Source organism: Ailuropoda melanoleuca, chromosome 13 (genome assembly GCF_002007445.2).
Source record: "Ailuropoda melanoleuca isolate Jingjing chromosome 13, ASM200744v2, whole genome shotgun sequence".
NCBI classification, from domain to species: Eukaryota; Metazoa; Chordata; class Mammalia; order Carnivora; family Ursidae; genus Ailuropoda; species Ailuropoda melanoleuca.
In genome coordinates, this window is record NC_048230.1 from 31,722,619 (window position 1) to 31,748,455 (window position 25,837).

A 25,837-nucleotide genomic window follows, 5' to 3' on the forward strand; every position below is an offset into this window, starting at 1 on the left:
TAGACCTTTATCGATTTCACCTATATCCTAAACGTTCACATATTTAAGTTGGCTAAAAACTTGTATAGTATTTTCTCAAGAGAAAAAAGGGATAATCATCCTTTATGTGAGCCCCTAATATTCAGGCACATACAGGCACATATATTTGTAGTGTGGAAATGCAAAGAAACCATCGGTAGCCTTACGATCCTCAATTGTAACATACTCTTAGCGTTTTAGCACAACTTGCTTTTTCATAGCCTACGGAGATACTAGATTGGAACTTGGCAGGAAAACATTATCTTTTTTTTAAGATTTTGTTTATTTATTTGACAGAGATAGCGAGAGAGGGAACACAAGCAAGGGGAGTGTGAGAGAGAGAAGCAGGCTTCCCACCGAGCAGGGAGCCCAATGCAGGGCTCGATCCCAGTACCCTGGGATCATGACCTGAGCCGAAGGCAGACGCTCAACGGCTGAGCCACCCAGGCGCCCCGGAAAACATTATCTTTGAAAATTACGCACAAACACCTCAAGCTAATGTAACACTGTGTGCCAACAATACCTCAGTAACAACAAAAACTTACCCATTGAATTCTAGAGATAATAAATAAATAAAACCACATGAATATATCATTATTGTGCTTTTGGTGTGCATGAATTTGGCTAAAAATGTCAATCTGCTGCCAGGTGGGACTAGTACCAACTCCCCCACCTGCTGGACAGCCAAGCGCTGCTGTCTGAGGTGAGCCTCCATTTGGGCCTTGAAGTCCTCTGCCTTCTTCTGTTCACTAACCTTAGCCTGTTGCTCAACTGCTTGTGCCTTTTCTTTCTCCACTCTGCAGGGGGGAGAAAAAAGGAGGAATTTTATCAGAAACTACACTATTAGACATCTGGTATCAAATATTAAGTGAAATCTGGTCGACTTTCATATCATAAAAAGATATGAAATTACTTTGGTTTAAAATAAAGACTGAATGTAAGAGAATTAGAAAGTGACAAAGGGATAAACACATTAAAATTAGAAACAGGACTTTAACAAACGGTCTATAGGTAGCACTTTAAATCAAGAGGGGAAATAAAATTAACCAGGATATACTGAAGTCAAGCTTCAAATATCTGATTACATGTTAACCATTTCCTTACCTTTCAGCGAACGCCCTGATCTCCCATAATTCCAACTCTTCCTCTGCTACCCAAGTTTCGATAATCACAGGGCCAGTCTGCTTGGGCGTTTCTGGTCTCTTTGGCCGCAATGCACTTGATCGAAGGCCTTTCCTCTGAGGTGTAGGTGTTTCTTTGGAAAAGAAATCAGAGCATTTTAGCAAATATAGCTTCTAAAATTATAGTACTTCTGGCATCTCCTCTTATATCATGAAAAACAGGAGTTGGCAAACTTTTTCTTAAAGGGCCAGATGGTAAAGACTTTATACTATGCGGACCAGATGGTCTGTGTTACAACTATTCAACTGTGCCTTTGTATCATGAAAACAGCCAGAAACAATACATACGTGAGTATGTATGGCTGTGTTCCAATAAGACTTTATTAACAAAAGCAGGTGGCGGGTCAACGTGGGTCAAAGCTCATGGGCCAGTTTTGCTGGCCCCTGATACCATAGGCCCATGAGCCTTTACACAGCCTGTTCCAACTGCCTGTAACACTATTCCTAGCCTCCGCCCCGCCTCACTTGACTAACGCCTATGTATCCTTCAGACAGCGACATGGATACATGTCCTTCAAGAAGCCTAGAGTATTCCTCCCACACAGTTGGGCTGGGTGTCCTTGGCATGTACTATTCTGGCAATGCGCATTTTCCATCACAGCACAGAGAAGGGGGATTTGAAAGCTGCCTGTGTAAAGAAGAACTCTGAAACTATTAAGTAGAGGTAAAATCTCCCAATGGTAAGATGTTAAAAATAAAAAGTACGACCAGGCAAGCACTGAACCATCCCATTTGTTCAGGGAACAGGGAAGCAGCCGAAGAAAACAGAAACAGCGGTAGGACCTAGGTTATCCAAAGTGATAAAAGGCAAAGAAATGTGATCCAAGGAGACTGTGGTGATTTGAAAGCTCTGGGGTCAAGATTGAAGATAGGTCAGAAACCGCTTGTTCCTGTTTCTCTGCCCATCAACTGAGCTGTCTCAGCTCCACGACAACGCAGTTTTTAATTATGCTAATTTTCACCCTCTACTAGGATGGGTACCCTTATTGAGGTTCTTTTTAAAACATCTATTCTCATTTATTCTGCAAGATGAACTTTTGAATTAATTCAATCAGATTTCAAAATGTAAACGGTATACATTTGGGGACAATTAGCTTCTATTATTAAATAATACGTTTCTTCTTTTTTTTTTCTTTTTAAAGATTTTATTTATTTATTTGACAGAGAGAGAGACAGGCAGCGAGAGAGGGTACACAAGCAGGGGAGTAGGAGAGGAAGACGCAGGCTCCCAGCAGAGGAGCCTGATGCGGGGCTCGATCCCAGAACGCCAGGATCACGCCCTGAGCTGAAGGCAGATGCTTAATGACTGAGCCACCTAGGCGCCCCTAAATAATACGTTTCTAAGGAAAGCATTCTCTTTTTACTCATTTCATTAACAGATTTTTTCCTAAATGTTTTTATTGCACATATGAAATAAAATTATTGATTTTAAGCTATTTATATCTCTTGAATCTGGTCACCTCACTGAACTCTTTTTAGCATTAACGGTTTTGATTGTCGTGTTATAGAATTATAATACTATAACCTTTTCTTCGCTTCTGTGAGAATAGGGGCTGAATCCCTTTCTTCCATGTATTTGCTGCCTAGGGCTTATCATGTAGTTGCTTTATAAATGTTTACCGAAATCACTCTTTATGCCTCTTAGATTATTTCTACCCTGAGAACGGAAGTATTTTACAACACCTTTAACCCTTGAATCAACAGCTGTTCAGTGACCACTTATGTGTCAGATTCTGCAGCAGGTGCCAGGACCACAACAAACTAGACAGACTCAGTAGCTGCCCTCTTGGAGATGACAATCTGGTGTCAATCACTACTCCACATCTTAACTAAAGAGGTATTATTATTTTTTAAGATTTATTTATATTTATTTTGAGAGAGAGCGCATGCTCATGTGCACGCATAAGCATGAGTGGGTGGAGGGGCAGAGGAAGAACATTTTTCAAGCAGACTTTCTGCTGAGCTAGAGCCTGACATAGGGCTTGATCCCACAATCAATGAGATCGTGACCTCAGCTGAAACCAAGTCAGATGCTCAATGAACTGAGCCACCCAGGTGCCCCTATAAGAGGTATTATTACAGTTCTCTGTATCCTCTCTGTGCTTGGAACAATGGCTATAGATATGTGTGTCTAGTGAAATCCTGTTAAGGTTTATTACTTAAATATCATTTAAAAAAATATAATGGATTGTAATGAAAAGATATCTTTTTCAAAAGTGGAATAAAGAGTTAAGGAAACAATTATAATCAAAATTTTATTTATTTATTTATTTATTTAAAAGATTTTATTTATTTACTTGACAGAGAGAGAGACAGCCAGCGAGAGAGGGAACACAAACAGGGGGAGTGGGAGAGGAAGAAGCAAGCTCCCAGCATAGGAGCCCGATGTGGGGCTCGACCCCAGAACTGGGATCACGCCCTGAGCCGAAGGCAGACTAATTAAGGACTGAGCCACCCAGGTGCCCCATGATTTTATTTTATTTGTCAGAGAAAGAGAGAGAGAGAGAGAGAGAGCACGCGCATGCACAAACGGGGAGTGGCAAGCAGAGAGAGAAGCAGGGAGCCCAATGCAGAACTCGATTCCAGGACCCTGGAATCATGACCGGAGCCGAAGGTAGACGCTTAACCAACTAAGCCACCTGGGTGTCCCTATAATCAAATTTTAATTCGTAAAAGATGTGGTTAACAGGTCAATAACAAAATAACAGAATTCTTTGTATTCCTTACCTTTTGGTGCTTCTGGAACTCCAATGGGGCAAATGATTTTCCGGATACAATATTCAGATCGAATGCCATAAGGACCAACATCTCGCCTTTTAATTATCTCTGTTGTTGTGATTTCAGTTTCAGATGTTTCTATGGTGATTTAATCCACATAGTATTAATAACCATCTAAAATATTCAGAGACTAAAAAGGTACAACATCTGGTGCTTTAAAAAGGAGACACATATGGAAGAAGCCTTTGAAAACATTTAATTAATGACTTCAGGATCATTGCCAGAGTGCAATAAATACTGACTTTCTTCCTCACTGGAAAAAAAAAATTTTTTTTTTAAGATTTTATTTATTTATTTGACAGAGAAAAAGACAGCCAGCGAGAGAGGGAACACAAGCAGGGGGAGTGGGAGAGGAAGAAGCAGACACTTAAGACACTTCTGAGCCGAAGGCAGACACTTAACAACTGAGCCACCCAGGCGCCCCTCACTGAAAACTTCTAAACTGGGCAAAATGCTATTAGGGGGCAGCTTAGTTTCTGGGGGCGGCTTAGTTTCTGGTAGCAAAGCAGTCAAAATAATAAGAGAAGAAAGAAGCAGCAAGCATAGGGTTCCAGATGTCCCAGTTTAACTGATTTACACTCTACAATAATAAAGATCTTTTTTAAAAAAAGATTTATTTTCCGAGGGAGAGTGAGTGAGCACACATACGCAAGTGAGCGAGCATGGGGGGGTTGGGGGTGGGGTGGGGAGGGAGCGATAGAATCTCAAGCAGACTACCTGCTGAGTGTGGAGCCCAAAGCAGGGCTCAATCTCACAACCCCAAGATCATGACCTGAGCCAAAATCAAGAGTCAGATGCTTAACCAATTGAGCCACTCAAGCGCTCCAATAAAGATCTTTTAAAAATTCAGATTGGTTCACCCATAAGTGACTCACCTTATAATCTGATGCCCCCACCTTCCCTGCCCCCAGGATTTTATAGCACGTGCTGCCCAACTTTAGCAAAGCTGTATTTTTTTTTCAAGATTTTATTTATTTGAGAGAGAGAGAGAGAGAGACATGACAGAAATAGCAAGAGAGGGGAGGAGAGGGAGAAGCAGGCTCCCCGCTGAGCAGGGAGCCCAATGCGGGGCTCGATCCCAAGACCCCGGGATCATGACCCAAGCTGAAGGCAGACACTTAACCAAATGAGCCACCCAGACGCTCTGCAAAGCCGTATTTTTATACACAAGCATGTTTTAATAAATAACAGAAATGCTTAAAATTAAATGAACTATCAAGTGATTTTTTCTCTTTTTAACTTAAACTAGAAAATACGAAACCCTTACCTGTCCGCGTAGTCCCTCCTCCTGGAGGGGCCTTGGCTGCCATGTCATCCCATCTCAGGCTTGCCCACAGTAACCGTAACATAAGGCTCACTCCAGCTAAGGACTTTACAGTCTGAAGTCTATACCTGAAAGAAAAACCCAAGAAAATCTACATATGTATTGTGTATGTACATACGTGCGTGTGTGCGTGCACACGCACATTCTATTATTAAACTGAAGGGCTGTATCTTGTCTTCATTATGATTTTAATAACTGTAATACAATTTTGTAAGCACTTTGGCTATTATACGTCCCTTAATAACTCTTTTGTTCCTAGGCATAATATGCAACTAACAATTTAAAAGGGGTCCGTAGTTGCTTCAAATGCCATATAAATTTGTAAAATGAGCATGTTTTTTTTTTTTATAAGACTGACATGGCAAGAATTTATGAAGATTTTATACATTTAGCCTAATTCCAAAATACTTGTTAGAGAAATTATGAAGGAGAACAAATATAGAGAAATAATTGTTACTAAAGGTGATAAAAGAGTTTTGAAGGATAAAATCTTAACTGATTGATTTGTGTTGAAACAAAATGAAACTGCTTAAATTTTCTCAAACCACAAAACAGGAAAGAAAAAAAAGACTCCCCCGCAAATCCAACAAGTCCTTTCCAAATGGACAGAAATGTTGTATCCAAATGGTGTTCTGCAAAACATGAACTACTAGATGATGAATACCTGCTAATACTAATAAACACTTTAACCACGTTAGTATAATAGTTTTAGAATTCTACAATGCCATAAGTAATAAAAAAGGACAATACTAGATTAGTTACTGATCAGGAGACAAAGGAATCTCTGTGTTCAGGTTTTTTCTAAGCATTGGGTGCAAAGTTATTGACCATTTTAGATATTCTTTTAAAAAATATTAATTCACAATATTAATTTAAAACTGCAATGAATATTATGTCCCAAGTGGGAACTAAGCCATAAAATACTGTAAAGGAGAGTATCAATTCTCTATTGGTGTGGTCTTTGTGTAATCAAACTCTGTTGACAGTTTCACATACTTAAATATACTGGTTGATTGCAGTATACAGAAAAATCTATAAAACTAAAATAATTTCCTCCTCTAACAGACGTAGAAGATAAACCTTAAGACGATTCGTATTTGAGAGGCAATGTTTTCTATTCTAAACATTAAGCTGGGAAAATGAACCATGTAAGAAAGGGAACACTCCAACCAAAGAGTTGCAGCAGGTTCTTAAATTTCCATCTCCACCTGCGACTCCAGGACTGCCTTTGTTGTGCTGTCGCCCTGTGAATCCTCTGACCTGCACAGAACAATTCTTAAATGGAAGGGTGAATGTTATCCAGGGCAGGGATGTCCTGAGAAGGGGGGAAGTATGTGTCACTTTCAGACCACACCCTACAGAAATGCCTAGGCAACTCTGGATGCCAAATGGATATGTATTTGGGAAGAGAAATGTTTCTCATTCTCTCCCTCACTCTCTACAGTCAAACAGCAACTTCAATGCCTCTCTATTGTGCAATGGAAACACCACCAGGAGGGAAACACACCAAAAGCCTGTTCATTCATGTATTCTTTCAAAAAATACTTGAGTGCCTTCTATATGTGTGAGACTAACTGAAAGGAGCTGGAGACAGGGAAACGAATCATAATCTGTTCTTGTATCCTCAGGAGCCGTAACAGAGATAAGTGCGAGGGGTACCTGACTCGGTTCTGGGATGGGGATCAGAGCTTTGCTTGAGTCTCAAAGGACAAAGATATGGAGATGGCTACGCCAGAGCAAGGGGCACACGTAAGATCAGGAGCAAAGTGTACAAGGGCACACTCTTCGTCCCAGAAAGCACACCTGGTGTGCTCTGACTGGAGGGAAAGGGTGTAGAAGGGCAGCGAGACGAAGCCAGCATGAGAGAGGATGGCAGGGTCAGCACGTGCTGCACCGTGTGCAAGGATAAAAGAAGAGCAGTACAGGTGATCTGTGTTAAGGCGTCTGAAACGTATCCAGTAGAGGAGGGGTTGTAAAGGGAAGTACTTCTCACAGATGTGGTGCAGAGGTGACGAACGCTTTCCCCCTCCCAGCCCGCAGTTGTAGTTAACACTCTGAAGGCTGCTCAGCTCAGTCAGAACATTCACAGGATAGATCTGCTTTTAGGAGAATCATTTGGGCAGCACTGTGGAGACAACTACTGGTTCAAAGTGATAATGAAACACAGTATCAGGGCCCAGGAAAAAGGAAGTAAGGGAATGGACAGTGAGGAGGAAAAAAGAGGCCTAATGAGTTGACAAGACAAGTTTCACTTTTCACTATGCTCAGCCTTAACATTAATAAAAATCAAACATGCACCTCTTGGCATTCTTAGCTTCTACTCTTAAGCATCAGACATATTTTATCCAAGTGTGAGTATAAAAATGCATTTCGCATGCATGGTTTTTACAGCAATACACTTTTAAAAAATGCATTGTAAAGTCAAGAATATTTTACATATTTACCCATGCCTCTGGTTAGATACAAGGGATTCTGTTTCCCTTAACTTCAGCAAATTTAGACGTTAGCACATATTTGACAGCAATATCTGTTTAAAATGTACGGGAAGGACTTTCCTTCCATTAAAAAATGAGAAATTAACTAAACAGATACCAATTGTGCCCACAGTGCATATTAAAACATAACAATACAAGGCTCCTGAAACCCAGCCGTGCAGAAAAGGGCCCTGGGCAACACTTGATCGGAACTGGTTCAGAGTAAAGTGCTTCCCAGTTGAGCCTACCTTCCACTTCAGAAAAGAGCAGAAAGGTCGGCCTCCACAACTGCCAGGTCATTTTAATTAAAGTATTTGTACATAGTAACTTTTCCAGTGGGAAAGAAGTTACCTGCAGGACAGTCAAGGATACATTTTGGGACCGCTCTCAATGAAGAAAGCAGAAAAGTGCAGAGTAATCCTATAAATCCATGAACTGTAATGAAGAGTTCCTTGATTCCCTGCAGGATTCTGCAAATCCTTCATTGCAGGCCCTGCAGAGAAATTGTACTTTTCAGCTGTCTCTATTGAATGTGTAATGGAGTGATGATATTTTAATTCAAATCAAAAGATGAGTTATAAAAACCTTGGTCAAACCAACTATGACTGGTCATATTAATAAGTTAATTCCTTTAGAGAGAGTACTCATTTACACTTTGTTTTGTTTTTATTTCATAATACTAATTATAATATAAAAGAAACCCAAAAAAAGGTATGGTTTTAACTTAAAGAAACTGGAACCATAATAAAGACACACAGAAATGAAGCTTAGAGTGGAGTGGAGTCTGCTCAGTCACTTGCTGAAATAACTTCAGGTTCCTATCAAAATCTAGCAGCAATCAAGACTGTTTCTGACTTCGACCATGCCCCACAGAACACTTTTCGGTGTTTATGTTCCATCCTTTCCAGTTGTGAGGGTGAAAAGATAGAAAGACAAGGACATGAAAAAGGACAAAGCAAGGACAGATATGTGAAACGTGATATAGCAGATAAAGTACTAGACTGGAGTTTAGGAAAACCGGGCACTATTCCTAACTCTGTCCCTCTGTGGCCAGAGGCAAATTATTACACATCTATAAAAGATAAGAATTTCTAAGATCCTTTCCTAATATAAAACTACATGATCTGACAACTGCCAACACTACGTACTTATGACTCATCCCCAAAGCTTAATGCCCGGAAAATTTTAAATTAAGACTATTTCTGGGTTTAAAAAAACCCCTAAGGAATCTCAGAGACTACCTCTTCTCACATAAATAACAGAGAACTCGAAAACAAATGTTTATCATGCAAATAAATTACACTAGGAAGATTTCCACATTATGATGAACTTTGTGTGATTCACAGGCATGTTTCCTATGTCTTATGTGTCTATGAATTACCTAACAGAAATAAAATACAAACATTCCAGAAAGTCCATTATCCAAGTCTGTAATTCTCTTTCCCAAGGCAAACACAAGGCAATAACTTGCAAAGTAAAACCACAAAAACAACTATGTTTGACATGTTTCTTCTGTCTTGTGAAAAGTAAAACTGAATTTCATTTCAAAGAATTCCCTTACATTTTTTTCAGTCTTTTAACACTTTTCCATAAGAAACTCGAGTACCTCCCAGCTGGCCAAATTCAAGATTCTCTGTACCTTATTTCCATCACTAACTTGGCCCATTAAATTTCTGCTTCCCTGTCTCATCTCATTTTTTACAGAAAAAAATGAGATACGCTTACTAGATAATGCTTTTAAGACTTTCTCCCTCCCAGCCCTGCAGTTGTAGCTAACACTCTGAAGGCTGCTCAGATAATGCTTACTAGATAATGCTTTAAAGACTTCCTCCCTTCCCCAAATACATTTTAAAGTACATACCTCCAAGTGATACCAAAGGTTGGTCTAGGAGAAGGATATGGCCATATATCCAAGGCAGGTTTTGCATTGTAATTAAAATAAGGGACTTCTCGGATTCCTCCTTTTCTGGCCAACTTTTTTAAGTCATCATTAGGCAAAACAAATATGCTCTTCTTGCTGCTCTTGGTGATGAACTTCCTATAGGATGGCAGAGCTGTACCTGAACGAGTCTTCTTGGGTCTTGAGAATTTCATGAGTTTCACTTTGTCTCTTGTGGAATATTCTTTGCTCACGGTCATAGATGTCACCAGAGTGCCCCCTGAAGTGGTCAGTGAGTCTGTCACTGTTGTGGTGACCACAGTTTTGCTCTGCTCCTTCACAGAGATGATGTCCACACTGCTGCCTGTGGAGGGTGTGGAAAGCTTTGTTACTGTTGTAGTGGTGGTTGTGACAGTGGATTTGGCACAATTTTCTGTGGAAGAGACCACAGTCTGCTTATCACCTTTGGCTACTTTGATTACGGTTTTTGATTCTGTGGCCACTGTGGATGTCATAGTGGTGACTTCTGTGATGACTGTTTTTCTCTTGGACTCTCCGTTGACATTTTCATCTTTGTGGGTGGGCAGACCATTTTCATCAACAAAATCATTACTGAGGTTAGATTCCTCTCCAGAAGTAATAGGTGAGGGAGTAACTTTCTTAACTTCTGAGGTTTCAACTTCCATATCTTCTACCTGATTTGTGGAACTGCTTTTTGGACAAGACAGTGGAGGCATGGTAGTGTGTGCACTCTCAGACTCTTTGGTTGGTGGCAGGGTCTCTAGGCCATCTTGGTAGTCGCCTTCAGCATCTGAAGAGCTCAGTAAACATGATTTTGTTTCCAAGTTGTTTTTTTCATTAAAATCTTCCATGATGACATCACCGTTCATAAATGGCTTTACAGCAGATTCTTTAGCAGTCAAAGACTTAATATCATTTTCAGGAATTATTTTATTTATATTATTAAGCTTTGGTTCAATGTCACCACTTACTACTTTGCTCTCTGAGACTTCTTTCAAGCATTCCCCTTTTAAATATGTTTTGGGTTTATTATCTTTTCCATTGATTTGAAAGGTACTTGCTTTCTGTCCTTTCTTTTCAGACTCTCGATTTTCATTATTCTTTTTGTCAGTGCTACTTTTTAGATTGACTTGATCAATACACTTATTAACTGATCTCTCCTCTAATTTCTGTTCTTGACTTGGCTTTCTACCATTTGCTTCAGTTACCTTACCCTGTGGTCTTTTATCATAGTTTCCAGTGGACTTATCTGGAACAAACTCCTGTTTCAATGGTTCCAAGCCTTCAATACCTTGTTCCTGAGTTATGAACTGCTCAGAGAGACTTTCATTGCTATTCTGAACAATCATATCTTCTTCACTGCTGTCCTGAATAGACATAGTATCAGAACTATTTTCCAAAGTGCTGTTATATTCAGAGACACATCCTAGTTTTCCTTCAAAGTCCACTGCTTTTGACAGAGACGGGAGATCTCTATCATCAGTACTTTTAGGTACTGATGGAAGTGAAGGGCTATGGGAAGGAGAAACAGTGGTGTCATTATCCTCCTGTATGAGTGGTTTTTTGTTCCTATAGATCACAGTACCAATTTCATCTGCACTGGCTAGTTTGGAGTCACCAATGAGAAAGTCACTTCCTCTTGTTTTAATCTTACTAGGTTCCTGGCCTTGACTGGTAGGTTCAGAGAGACTCTCATCTACGTCACTTCCAACAGAATTTTGTTTCTGACAGTTTGTCTCTGGGCTCTGAATGGAGACGTCACCTAACATTTGATCTTTTGGATAAGGTCTGTCTGATGTATGCTCAGGATCACCAATTCCAAGAATTGAAGAATCGCTTTGGGAACATCCCCGAATCACATCTTCAGATTTACCATTACTTGCATTAAGGCTTTGTTCTTGTCTAAGTGAGTCACTTTGACACGCTTCTTTTGCTTTCATGGTTACTGGTGACTCAGAAAGGCTTTTCAAAGAACTTGTAGAGGCCTTTCCTATACCCTTAATTCCACCCTCCAACTTCATTTTCTCGAGACGCTGTTTTTCCTCCAGTGTAAACTGTTTAATTCTCCTTTCAAGAAGTCCATCTAGTTTAGATGATTTAATTTTCTTTTTATAACTAGTCCTTAGATGGAAGCCCTCACTGACATTGACCACATCTACTTGAGAACCTTCCTGACAGTTTATACGTGGCTCTGTTTTCACATCATCATCTATCTCCATTGGTTCTTCCTTATAGGGTTTCTCATTGTCAGAATCTAAAATTTCTTGTACATCTGTGAAACAAAGACATTTACGTAAGTGTAACTTTCAGTCTCAACTGTGGAATTCACAATATTTTTATTTTAAAAACTACCAATGTTTCTTATTTTCACTCAAGGGCTTCAAAATAAATATATATTTGAAAGCTCCTGATACAGGATTAAGATAGGTCAACGGACAGGGCTAAACCTTATATATAAAATATCTTAGGGCTCATATATTATCTAGCATATCTGGTTTTTAAAAAATGACTTTTCACAAAAGACAATGTAAGTTCCTCAGAAGGCTGGACAGAGTCATTAGCTGATGACCCAGTAATTCCACTACTAGGTATTTACCCAAGAGGGATGAAAGCATATGTCCATATAAGAACTTGTACATGAATGTCCTTATCAGTATTCATAACAGCCAAAAAGTAGAAACAACCCAAATGTCCATCAACTGATGAATGGATAAACAAAATGTGGCATATCTATACAATGGACTATTATTCAGAAATAAAAAGCAATGATGAAATACGGACACATGCTACAACATGGATGAACCTTGAAAACATTATACCAAGTCAAAGAAGCCAGTCACAAAGGACCACATATTACATAAATTCCATTTATACGGAATGTCTGAAATAGGGCAAATCCACAGAGACAGAAAGTAGACTAGTAGGCTGGGGGGATTTAGGGAGGACCGGAGACCGACTGCTAATGAGTATGAGGTTTACTTTTGGGGTGATGAAAATGTTCTAAAATTGATTGTGGTGACAGTTGAACAGCTCTGTGAAATACTAAAAACCACTGAACTGTACACTTTAAATGGGTTAGTTATATACCAAATGAGTTATGATTCAACAAAGCTGCTCTCAAAGAAAGATAAGAGAGTACCTCTTCTGCTGTGCGAACCAGATCCAGGTCAATCTTACACCCCCAGGCTGCCCTCCACACCTGACTCTCCTTACCTTGGTCCTTCTCAGTAATCTTGGAAACGTCCATTTCACTTTGGTCTGCTCCTTTGGCAGCATCTGAATCTTTTACCTCGCCTTTCTCAGAATCCGGCTCTGTTTTTATTTTTTTTGGACTCCGTGGACTTTTTCTTCTATCTGACTCATCCATATTTTCATCCACATTATTTTTGGCTAAAAAGAATTGAGTGTATATATAACTATGGATATTCTGAATATTAGCAATTTACTTTAAAAAATCTAGTTTAGTGGAAATTATCAAGTAATTTCCAGCAATTTATACCATTGTTTCTTATTAAAAAAAACTACAAAAGTTGAAGATAGTATATACTTTCCTAATATGCTCGGCTGACCTAAAGCATGAAAGGAATGACTGCATTTTAGGTGTTCTTCAGAATCCTTCACATATGAGACTATCTCAACTGCTCAACAACTCCACAAAGTCTACAACAGTGTTTTTAACACACTTTGTGTTAAAGAATCACATTAGAAAGATAAATACTTAAGTATTTTTCACCCAGAGTCCATGGATAGACTTCAAGGCTATCCAAGAGCCAGTGAAATTAATCACAAAAGTTTGTTTACGTATTTTTTTTCCGGGTAGGGAATCATAGCATTTATCACAGAACAAAAGAGACTTCAGAGAAATAACCAAATGCAACATTTGGCCTTATTTGGACTTAATTTACTGCCAACAGTAAAATGGCATCTCTGGCACAACTGGGGTAACTGGAATAGGAACTGAGACTCTTGAGATGGAATGCGGTAAATATCATTAGTTTATTGAACAGGTAATGTCATGATGGTTATGGAATGTCTACTTCAATTAGATATATATACTGAACTGGTAAATAACATGATTTCTGGAATTTGCTCTAAATACACGGGGAAAAAAAACTACAGGAAAAAAGTAGGCGATGACAACTAACAGGAGAGCAAAAGAAGTCGAATGATGGTTGCATGGGAGTTCATTATTCTATTTTCTTTTACTTTCGTGTAGCTTCAAATTTTCCATAAGAAAAAAAAAATCAAGCCCATGATACAGTACTATTACCCAGATGAATTTTCTTGGGCCTTACAGGCGTTTTCTACTTTTTAGTTTCTTCACTTGATTCCAAATATCCCAAGAACTTAGCACCATGTACCCACTTCTTATTTAAATAAATGACTTCTTCCAGAAGGATCTGGCTGAGAGAATGGAGAAGAGTGCAAAAAACAAACTAGCTATCTGTTAAGACAGTAGGATACTGGTGAAAGAAGAAAAAAACATAGGAAACGGTGACAGGATGTGTCGGGACCCCCAGGTACCAAACGGACAAAAACTAAACTGATACTCTCCTTATTCAATGCTTAAGTTACTTCAGATTAACTGAGCAGTAAGTTTTCAATGATTTTAAGTTGCTCAGAGAGCTTTATATGATGGCAGTAGCCCCATTTAAAAGCTTTAAGAACGTGGTTTTTTAAAATAGACAATTATAAAGTATTTGTGATTTCCTCTCCATTAAAGTTCTTCTTGACATACAGACTATTAATTAATATCTTCTGTTAATCCTTGCATATCAATACCTTTATCGACATTTATAAACTAATATGCAAAACAAATGGATCCAGTCTGAGTTAGAATGGAGGTTAGAGATAAGGGACACAATCAGCAGTCAAACAAGTTGAACACTAGTCTTCTGATGCAAGGTCAAGGTTCCCTGAACTGCATTTCTGTTCTCCCTAACACATCTGTGCCTCTATCATATGATCAGACTAGATTAGCCATTATTATAGGGACCACTAGTTCTGAGATTATAAATTGGTGGTTACTAAGGCTTTCACTATAATTCCTATTCTATAGTTAAATTAAGCTAACAATGTGCGTTGCTACCACCTAAGAGAAAAGGCTCAAAAGATGCTGGAAGACCAACTTGGTACCCAACTGGATAAGGGCCCAGCAACTAGACAACAGAAAACTGGATGCTAAGGAAAGTGGATATAAGATAAATTTACAAAAGCCTAAATATTTTGCTTATTGATAATCTGGATTTTACTACACAAGACAAACCACATCAGACACAACTAAACAAAAGCTCTCTGTAATTCTAATTGCTACATGGGTAACTGGAGCAACAAAATAGCAATAGAAAAATGTTAATCTTTTACAATTTATTATAAAGGACATTTTAGCTTGAATATAATCCGATCATAATAGAATTTAATACTGAACAGTTCTATCTGGCAAAGAGAAATACTCACTGAGCATCTATTATGTGCAAGACACTCCCAGTCCGTATAAATTGCAGTGAGCCTTATGAAATACGTATTTTTTTTCTATTAACGGTAATCCAAAATGATAACTTTACCACATTAAGTTTCAAATATCTAACCAGTCCAGGATTCACCAGAACCATTCACAAGGAAGTAAAATTAGTTAGCTACATATGTACATAGTACCCACTGTAGCATAGGCTTCATAGGAGAGAACACATCACACCATACATTAGTAAAATTACACTGCACAGTGAGCAGAACTGCTTTTGAAAACTGCTCAGGTAACAGAGAGAGATGGCAATGTAGAGTGTAAAAAGGACAGTGGGAGCGAGGAGACAGGGATTTCAGTCAGGGCTCTATCCCTATCTATATGAACTGTATATAACTTCACATCTTCAAGAAATAATCTGCTCACGGAATGTGAGTTTCAAAATAGATGATCTCTTAATAGGGCAGTTCCCCTCTAGAGCTCTGTGATTCTAAATACTGAAGTTGCTAGCAAATAGCACGAATTGAGTTAATACCTCCCTCATTTATGTGGAAATGTTAGAGAAGTCTCTATCACTTCCCTTCTGGCTTTGTTATGTGCTGTAACTTTGAGGTTACCAGAGAGGTGGTTCCTTGGGAAGTAAGGTAATACTGAATTGAAGATTTTATAAAAACAATCAGGTGGCTGAGGTCTTTTTTCTTTTTTTTTTTTAGTAAGTTCTATTCTGTCATCTTTAACTGAAATCCTAGCTACAAAAATTCTGAGAATAAAAGTAGTTTAAAGTATTTTACAGTTTATTATTAATAAACTACACTGGTAGTTTTGCATGTTCTATTAAAAATTTCAGAAAAACAGGTTTAACAAAATATGGACAACATACTACAAATTTATAAAAAATAGTACAAAATCAGAAACTATAACATAGAAAAAATTTCAATTACTTACTTCCTTCTAACGACTTTCTGTAATTCACATTAGTATTGCCCGGCAATTTAGGAACAAACCTATAAACATGAGTTTTACTAATCCAGCTCCAGCCACCATATCCTGTTACTCTGTATTCCTCTCCTTTTTGTTTCCAAACCTGGTGTAAATGAAAACATTCTGATTAAATGAGAATGAGAATGCTTATAAAGCACATTTGGTTTTATATATTTTTACCAAACAAGATCAACAGTCAGGCAAATAATTTTACCAATCAATTTTATTTTCAACAGGAATCAAAGATTTATGAAAAAACTGATTACAGCTGACCCTTGAACAACATGTGGATTGCTGCCCCCCCCATGCAGTCAAAAATCCACATATAATTGATTTCCCCAAAACTTAACTACTGATAGCCTCCTGTTGACCAAAGTCTTACCAATAACATGAACAGCTGATTAATACATATTTTGTCTGTTATATGTATTACATACTGAATTCTTTACAGTAGAGTAAGCTAGAGAGAAGAAAATGTCATTAAGAAAATCATAAGGAAGGGGACGCCTGGGTGGTGCAGCTGGCTAACGGTCCGACTCTTTTTTTTTTTTTTAATTTTATTTTATTATATTATGTTAATCACCATACAGTACATCCCCAGATTCCGATGTAAAGTTTGATGCTTCCATTAGTTGCGTATAACACCCAGTGCACCATGCAATACGTGCCCTCCTTACTACCCATCACCAGTCTATCCCCTTAACGGTCCGACTCTTACTTTTGGTTCAGGGTCATGAGATCGAGCCCCGTGACTGACTCCACGCTCAGCAGGGAGTCTGCTTAAGTCTCTCTCTGCCCCCCACCCCCACCCTTTCTCTAAAATAAATAAATCTTAAAAGAAAAAAAAGAAGAAAAATTAGAAGGAAGAAAAATACACTTACAGTACTATACTATATTTACCGGAAAAAAAAAAAACCTGTGTGTAAGTGGACCCGTGCAGTTCAAACCTGTGTTTTTCCAAGGTCAATTGTACCCCATTTTAATATGAAAAATGTAACACAATTTTACAGTTTTCTAACAATTTCAACAAATTAGTCTAAGAGCCCACCTATATTCTAGTAATATAATCCTATGCTCATAAAATTGCCAGAAAGATTTACTTTGTTCCAACTACATTAAATAAAAGATCGTGTCAAAAGTAAAACAATATTTAAGTATTCAAAGTTGCAGAATACAAGTCTCAGAAATGGCTAACCCTATTTTAAAAGACTACAATAAAAATTACCTGATGTTTAACTGGAAATGTATATTTTACCCATGTAGCTTGTTGCATCGTTTCTTCCTCTTCTTGTTTTTTCTCTTTTTTCTTGACTTTCTCCTTTTCTTCTCTTTCAATTGATGTCATCCTGTGTAACCTAAGAATATATGAATGGAAAGGCAGAACTGCATTTAACTTTGAAAAATAAATTAAAAAGATAAAAATACAGTACTGCAAATTAGGAAGACAAAATCAAAAGATGGTTAGCTATATTCCCATGACCTAGACAACTACAACTCACAAAAATAAGGATATATATAATTCCATAACAGGAAAAAATCAAACAGTAGAAAGAAGCAAAAACATGCCAACCTTCCCATATGTGTCCCTATAAGAAATACACTCGCTTATGGCTTATTCCTGAAACTATTCATATATACACCAACATCATATTTACACAAAAGGGATACTACATAACAATCACAACTACTCAGCTTTTAATCAATGAATAATTGTACTAGAAGATCTTTCCATACCAGAAGATACAGACCTTCTCAAAGAATTAAATAATATATCCCACTGCATGGACATACTATAATTTATTGAATTAGTCCCCTATTAAAGAATACATTATTTCCTTCCCACCAAAAAGACCAATAAATCCAAAACCTTTTATTTTAACGACGAATATTTCTAATTCTATCTAGCACTGGGGGTTTTCAAGCCATCACAGGGACCACTAACGTAGAATTCAGGCTCCTACATCCACAGAGAAGGCCCACAAGGTGAGGGGAGGGGCTGGGAAAGAAGGACCCACACTGATTTGCGTCAGTCATTAAACACACTCTTTTTTCAGGACAGAAAATGGCCACAATCTTTTTTTCAGGACTGAAAATGACTATCACTGCACCCAGCAGTAAGGAGACAGGCGGGCCCGTGGTGAGGCTCTACAGAATTAAGATGATTAGACTGGATTTTTGTGAATGGGAATACTTCCCATAAACAAGGACATTGACCAAAAACTATGAAGAGAAGAGTCTGTCTCTAAGGGCTCCAGTGGTAGAAATACCGCTTTATCACACGCTACCCGGATGTAGCCAATCTTGCATGCATAGCTATGTGAAAAAAACAGAGATCTTTTGTCAATATGGGGGAGGAGGTGGTGCTGGAAAGATGTGCGAGGGGATTTAATTCTTTATATCTCTATCCTCCCACTAAAAACTCCTTATTTATCTCCACTTTCAAGAAAGCTTTGTGTCCCTATGAATATAGGACACTAAAATCCAGGCTAGCCTAGGCCAAGAGAGCGCATGCCTATTAGCTGTACAACATGAGTATGGCAAACAATCTTCATTCTCTCACAACCGATGGGAGGAGGGGAAAGGGAGTAGATTCTTACCGGGGACTGACTGACTCAAATACCATCAATTTGCCACTACTCTTGCAACCAGGGAGTGGGGAAAGCTCTGTAGGTACAGCTTGGTGGATAACCCGACGGCCTCAGCCCGCCAGAGTAAGGCAGGAATGACTAAGCCAGGATCAAGGAGTGTTTCTGCACATAGTTTTTTGTGGGCTAAGCTTTAAAACTCTCTAAAGTTCAGGTCTGATACAGCAACTGAGCCATCTTCGCTGACAGTGGCAGGGAAGGGAGTACTGTGCGGGGAGACCATCAGTGCAGTGATACGCTGGGAGCTCACAGCCGGGCTGGGCGCTCAGCTTGTGCTCTTGGCGTTCGCATGGGAAACAGACACATTTTCATCACCAAATACAAAGGGTTCACTTTGCAGAGGATGCCAGGCCAGCAAGGTTTTACTGTAGCTAATCTGTGAGGTTAGCTGCTCCAGAGTAAATTCTGTTGTTCTCACTGCCACCAAGACAAACCTTATGTTTTGGCAGCAATAAAGCTCAGCACTGAAGGAGTTCTATTCTGTTTGGCTGGGCAGAAATCCTGGCTACTGTGGGCAGCCTAGAGGCCCCAGGAAGGAAGCTTGATCGGGCTGGTACTGTGCAGCCTCCAGCTTCCGCTCCACACTGGCAGGAGCACTGGGTGGCAGGTGTTCCTTCCACACCTCCACGGTTCAATTGAGAGCCAACCACGTTTCAACTCCACTCCCATTCTGCACGACGTGCCTAGGGTCTTTTGTGCTTGTTTCACTGTTATAAACAAAGCTATAAGAAAAAGATGTTTTGTGTCTTTCTTGGCAAACTTGGAGGGTACCCCCAGTGTTGCCCAGTGGTGGGGTAGCTAGGTCCAAAGATTCTGGCACTTAAAATGCTGACAAGTAAAGCCACAGAGCTCTTCAGAATTGTACACTTCACACTGCCGCCGATTATAAAGCCACCCTTTCCTACACCTTCACTCAAGTTAGTACCAAACTTCTCAATTATTAGCCCAATTGAGAGAGAAGAAATTATATCCCACTGTTTTCATCTACATTTTCTTAATTATGAGAAAAGGAAACACTTTTTTTTTTTTTTAATGTCCACTGGCCTTTCACATTTACTTTTCTGCAAAATGCCTGTTCAAATCCTTTGTCTTGTCTGTACTGGACTACTAGTCCTTTTCATTTATAAAAGATCTTTGTCAATTAAGGTAACTTCCCATTTGTGGTGCAAATATTTTTCCTCAGTTTGTCATCTGTCTTTGAGTTTGATTATAATATTATTTTTCCACTCAGAATTTTAAATACATATATCCACTTTTTTCCTCTATGGCATCTGGGTTTTACATCTGTTTAAAAAGAAAGTATCACAACAAAAACATAATTAATCCATGGTTTCTTACTGAAGTTTTTTAGTTTTTGTTTTTTAAAAAAACCTTCCTTGATCTAAATGTTTTTGCTGAGGCAGGGATCTAGGTGATATTTTCTCCACACATGTCCTCTTTCCTTCACTTACATGTAATGCTGTCATTGCTAGATGCTCACATGTGTTTAGGTCTATTTCTGGGTTCTTTGTTCTATCCCGCTACCCTAAACCTTATTTTTTATTGTAGTTTCAAAAATGTTCTAATATCTATTCCCTTTTTTCTCATACCTACTTCCCTTTTCTTGCAATTAATTTTTCTAGCTGAAATATTAGTATCATTTTGATCAAGGCTGTCTGCCCCCCAAGGAGGGAAAATCCTATTCATAATGGAAATATGAATTTTGATAGATTAAATAATCATAATGCATGGTTTTAGAAAATGTGTACATATCTGTTTAGATATGTATGCTACATATATAAAAGTATATCTTTTTGTATATCTTTATACAAAAAGATAATGTATCTTTACCTTTTCATTTTTTTTTAAAGATTTTATTTATTTATTCAACAGAGATAGAGACAGCCAGCAAGAGAGGGAACACAAGCATGGGGAGTGGGAGAGGAAGAAGCACTCATAGTGGAGGAGCCTGATGTGGGGCTCGATCCCGTAACGCTGGGATCACGCCCTGAGCCGAAGGCAGACGCTTAACCGCTGTGCCACCCAGGCGCCCCTACCTTTTCATTTTTTTTTTTTTTTTTAAAGATTTTATTTATTTATTTGACAGAGATAGAGACAGCCAGCGAGAGAGGGAACACAAGCAGGGGGAGTGGGAGAGGAAGAAACAGGCTCCATAGCAGAGGAGCCTGATGTGGGACTCGATCCCATAACGCCGGGATCACACCCTAAGCTGAAGGCAGACGCTTAACCGCTGTGCCACCCAGGCGCCCCAACCTTTTCATTTTTTTAAAAGATTTTATTTATTTGAGAGAGAGAACGTGAGTGAGAGAGCAGAACCAGGGGGAGCAGCAAAGGGAGAGGGAGAAGCAGACTCCCCACTGAGCAGGGAGCCTGATGTGGGGCTCGATCTCAGGAAACCGAAAGCAGCTGCTTAACCAACTGAGCCACTCAGGTGCCCCTCTTTACCTTTTCATTTACCAGGTATCCCTTCTATCTTTAGTAAAGTTTTAATAATTTCTTTACATGATCCTAAATATTTCTTGTTAAATTTATTCCTAGTTATTTGAGAGTTTTTTGTTGTTATGGGGCTCTTTTCTTTCACCGTAATTTTAAAAAATATGTAAGATGGGGGCGCCTGGGTGGCTCAGTCGTTAAGCGTCTGCCTTCAGCTCAGGGCGTAATCCTGGCATTCTGGGATTGAGCCCCGCATCAGGCTCCTCCGCTGGGAGCCTGCTTCTTCCTCTCCCACTCCTCCTGCTTGTGTTCCCTGTCTCTCTCTCTGTGGAATGAATAAATAAAACCTAAAAAAAAAAAAAAGTAAGATGTAATCAGGTTAAGAAAGAGAACTTTGTATCGATAACCAAATACATCAGAAGCTAGTGTGTCCCACTCTCAGGCAGTTATTACACTGACTTTTGGGTTATTGTCCCCTTGCTTTTCTTTATAGTTTTATCACTCATGTATATATCCCAAACAGTATAAAGTTCGGCTTTTGAAAATTCAGTAGCAAATAAAACTAGCTGAATGAGCAAAAGAGCAATATTGTTACTGTTAAAAGGAGGTTCCCAGGGAAAAAACTTGTCACTGGGTCACAGTAGCCTCTTCTGGTGAAATCTGAGGGTGAGGGTCTGAGTGAGGCCTGGAAGACACTGGGCTCACCATACTCATGGTTGTCTGACAGGACTGTGTGGAAGTAGGTACACTGCACAGATATGGTCCAAAATGGACTGCTATGGACTTCCTGCTCCTATGCCTTCTGATGGTTCTCTGGTGTGACTCATGAAAATTCTCAGTTCTCCCCAATGACTTGGGCTATGGCCTTCCTAGGCAGGTTACCATTTGTCCACCTGTATTCTTGCTTCCACGGCTTTACTGCTGCTGTATTCTCTGCTGTTCTCCTTTTCTCTGTGGGTTTACGCTTTAAAAAAAATCCCCCCGCCATGGTTTTCAGGGAGTTAAGCAGGTAACAAAGTTAAATGTATTTATACAATTTGTTATTTTAACTCAGAACTCCCACGGTGTTTTCTACATGGTTACTGTTACATAAAATGTATTGTTTAGGGGGCGCCTGGGTGGCTCAGTTGGTTAAGCATCTGAGCTCAGGTCAGACCTAAGCATATGGCTCAGGTCATGATCCCAGGGTCCTGGGACTGAGCCCAACATTGGGTTCCCTACTCAGCAGGGAGTCTGCTTCTCCTCCCTCTGCTCTGCCCCCAATTCGTGCACACGCGCGTTCTCTCTCTCAAATAAATAAAATCTTTACTTAGTTTTCAGATTGTTTCTGATAGTTTTTCAATTTTCTTCGGGTTTCTCAGCATCTAATTAGGTCAACTGCATATAGTAATTATGCCTTATCTGCCAACACATACATACATATATATACACACATATATATGTATGTTTTATTTCCCTTGACAAACTGCAGTAGCTAACACTTTTAAGAAAAGTTAAAAGACAGCACTGATAGTGGACATTTTTGTTTTGTTCCACCTGAATGTTAATGGGAATGTATCAAGAAAGCACGATGGTTTGGTTTGGAATACATCTTTATGGGGGAAAAAAACAAAAAAGACTATTCTCTATTCCTATTTAAGATTTTTTTAAAAGAAGAATTAATGAACTTATACCTTCTTGGTATCTAATGAGATGATCAAAGTTTTCTCTCTTTGACTTTTTTTTTTTTTTTTTTAAGATTTTATTTTTTATTTATGTGATAGACAGCCAGCGAGAGAGGGAACACAGCAGGGGAGTGGGAGAGGAAGAAGCAGGCTCCCAGCGGAGGAGCCCGATGTGGGACTTGATCCCGGAACGGCGGGATCACACCCTGAGCCAAAGGCAGATGCTTAACGACTGCGCTACCCAGGAGCCCTCTCTTTGACTTCTTAAAACAGCATGATATTAATAATCTCCTAAGAGTGGACAAGTCTTCCATGTCTAGGGAAAGCCAATTTAGCCATGGTTTACAATTTTTAAAATTTATTCCTGAATATATTTGCCAGTGTTTTAAGAGTACCTGAATGCACATTTACTTGCCATGATTATTAACCAATGATAAATATTAATAAAGGAGACAGGGCCATGATTTTCTAGTTATCTTTTGTCCATTTCTATGTATCAAGTTTTTTAATAGTATTATACTAACAATAATCTGCGAGATTTCCTTCTTTTTCCATTTTATAGAAGAGTTTGAATAGAATTATCTATTACCTGAAATCTGAAGAACTTCCTTATGAAGTCATCTGGTCCTGCCCACCTCCTTATTGGTAGGTACAGTGATATCCTTTAAACTGAACCAGAAATCCTTTTCCTGCCTGAGAAGAGACCATGGCCTATGCCCTACTGTCCAGTAACTGAGATGGGGGTGGGAGACCCTCTTCCCCAATCCTTCTACCCAAAAGTAGGAGCCCAGTGGGCCCTTTCTCTACGGATGTAGGAAGCCTGAATACTATGTTAGTGGACCCTCTGAAGATTTAAAATCTCTAGTGCCAGTGAAAGTGAATCGGAAATACTGATTGGCATAGTCCCTTTTCTATTTTTGATGGTTATTTGTGTTTTCCCCTTTATTTTTTCTTTCCTGATAATCTCATCAGAGGTTTGTAAAATTATAATGGGATCTAAGGTATGTTCTCTATTTCATCAAATATTTAATGTTCAACAGTTCTTAATATCTCCTGTCTTTGGGGTGACTTCTTGAGATGTATGCCCTAGCTAATTAATTGCAGCCCTTCTTTTCTAATGTAAGCATTGAAGGGTAACAATTTACCCCTGGGTACTCTTCAGTGGCAGCCTACAAATTTCAATATACATAGGGTTCTCATGAACATTCAATTTGAAGTGTTTTCTAGTTTCTATTATGATTTTTCTTTGAATATTTGTTATTTATTTTGAAGTGTACTTCTTAGGTTTTAAGCACATACCTCCTGTATTTCTTTAAACTTTTACCACAATGTCTGTATCCACAAACAGCATTTTAACATACTAGAATACATGCTTTTAAACTTTACATAAATAGAATCATACTACATGTATTTTTAAGAAAAGAATTGTTTTTACTCTATTGTACATTCATGAGATTCAATCTCATTGAAGCTTGCTTTAGTTTCATGGCTGTATAATGGCCCATTATAGAACCACTCCATAACTTAAATGTGCCTAATTATGGGCAGTTAGGGATTGTTACCAAATTTTACCATTACAAAGTAATGTAAGAAACATTTTGGGGCACACCTGAGTGGCCCAGTCGGTTAAGCGGCCGACTCGTGATCTCAGCTCAGGTCTTGATCTCAGGGTCATGAGTTCAAGTCCCGTACTGGACTCCACGACAGGCGGGGAACCTACCAAAAAAAAAATATCTTCCTACATATCTTCTCATGTACACATGTAAGGTCTCTCTAAGGTACTGAGTTAGGAGTAGAATTGCATTTTCAACTTTGTTTTTACCAAATGATTCTTTCCCATTGTTGCAGCACCCACTTCTCTGATTGTTCTTTCTATTATGTCACCTATTTGCCTATATTCGTTAAATTTTTAACAATCCTATGGGCGTGGGCGTGAAATAACAGTCCCTAGGTTTTTTTTTGTTTTTTGGTTTTTTTAAAAGATTTTATTTATTTATTCGACAGAGAGAGACAGCCAGCGAGAGAGGGAACACAAGCAGGGGGAGTGGGAGAAAGAAGCAGGCTCATAGCAGAGGAGCCTGATGTGGGGCTCGATCCCATAACGCCGGGATCACGCCCTGAGCCGAAGGCAGACGCTTAACCGCTGTGCCACCCAGGCGCCCCAACAGTCCCTAGTTTTAATGTGCATTTACCTCACCTTACCAGGGAAATTTTCATGTTTTTGGCTATTTGTGTCTCCTGTGAATTATATTTGTATCTTTGACCTTTTTTCCTACCAAATGGTTTGATTTTTTTCTTACTGAACTGTAGAAATTCTTGAATATATTATGAATACTAACCCTCTTTTGATTATACTATGATAAAAAAAATAAAAACCGTTAACCAGTCTATGACTTAGTTTTTTAGGATGACACATTATTATAAAACTCAAGCAACAGAAAACAATCCACCATTCACTGATCTATACATATGTGATAAAACTACATAGTCAAACAGCGGATATAACAAAAAAACTTAAAAATTACAGTTATCTCTCAGGGGAGGCAAGGTAATGTGAATGGAAAGTAGATGCAATAATGATAATGTTCTTAATTTTGAAACTGGTTGATGAGTTCACAGGTGTTTTTTTATTATGACCCATTCTTGCTTATATATTACAATCTTACGTATGTATTACAATATTAAACATGAAAAAGGAAAGTCACCTGTAGTAACAGCAGATACATAGACACCTATATGCACACTCATTCTTATCCGATAGATAACAGCTTAAAAATGGAAGAAATAATGCCACACTTTGGTGCGTTCTGAAACATAATCAATCAGGAAGGAAAGAAAACAACCAAGAGTAAGAGAAAAGGAACGAAGTATGGGAGGAAGTGGAGGGAGAAGGAAAAAATACGTGAAGGAGAGGCAAGGGGAAAAGGGAAATGGGATAGAAGGAAGAAAGGAAGTGGAGGAGACAGAAAGGGAGGAAG

At 38.8% G+C, this 25,837-nt stretch overlaps 1 protein-coding gene across 1 annotated transcript in view; it reads right to left on the reverse strand.

Annotated features, from left to right (window-relative positions):
• The window catches only part of BPTF (bromodomain PHD finger transcription factor), a 150,130-nt gene that overhangs the window by 41,801 nt on the left and 82,492 nt on the right, over positions 1-25,837 (reverse strand). The window contains 8 exon segments of the mRNA XM_019805309.2: positions 773-815; positions 1,123-1,273; positions 3,927-4,055; positions 5,245-5,369; positions 9,637-11,947; positions 12,889-13,065; positions 16,082-16,220; positions 17,343-17,472. Of these exon segments, the coding sequence (XP_019660868.2) occupies positions 773-815; positions 1,123-1,273; positions 3,927-4,055; positions 5,245-5,369; positions 9,637-11,947; positions 12,889-13,065; positions 16,082-16,220; positions 17,343-17,472 (3,205 nt within the window).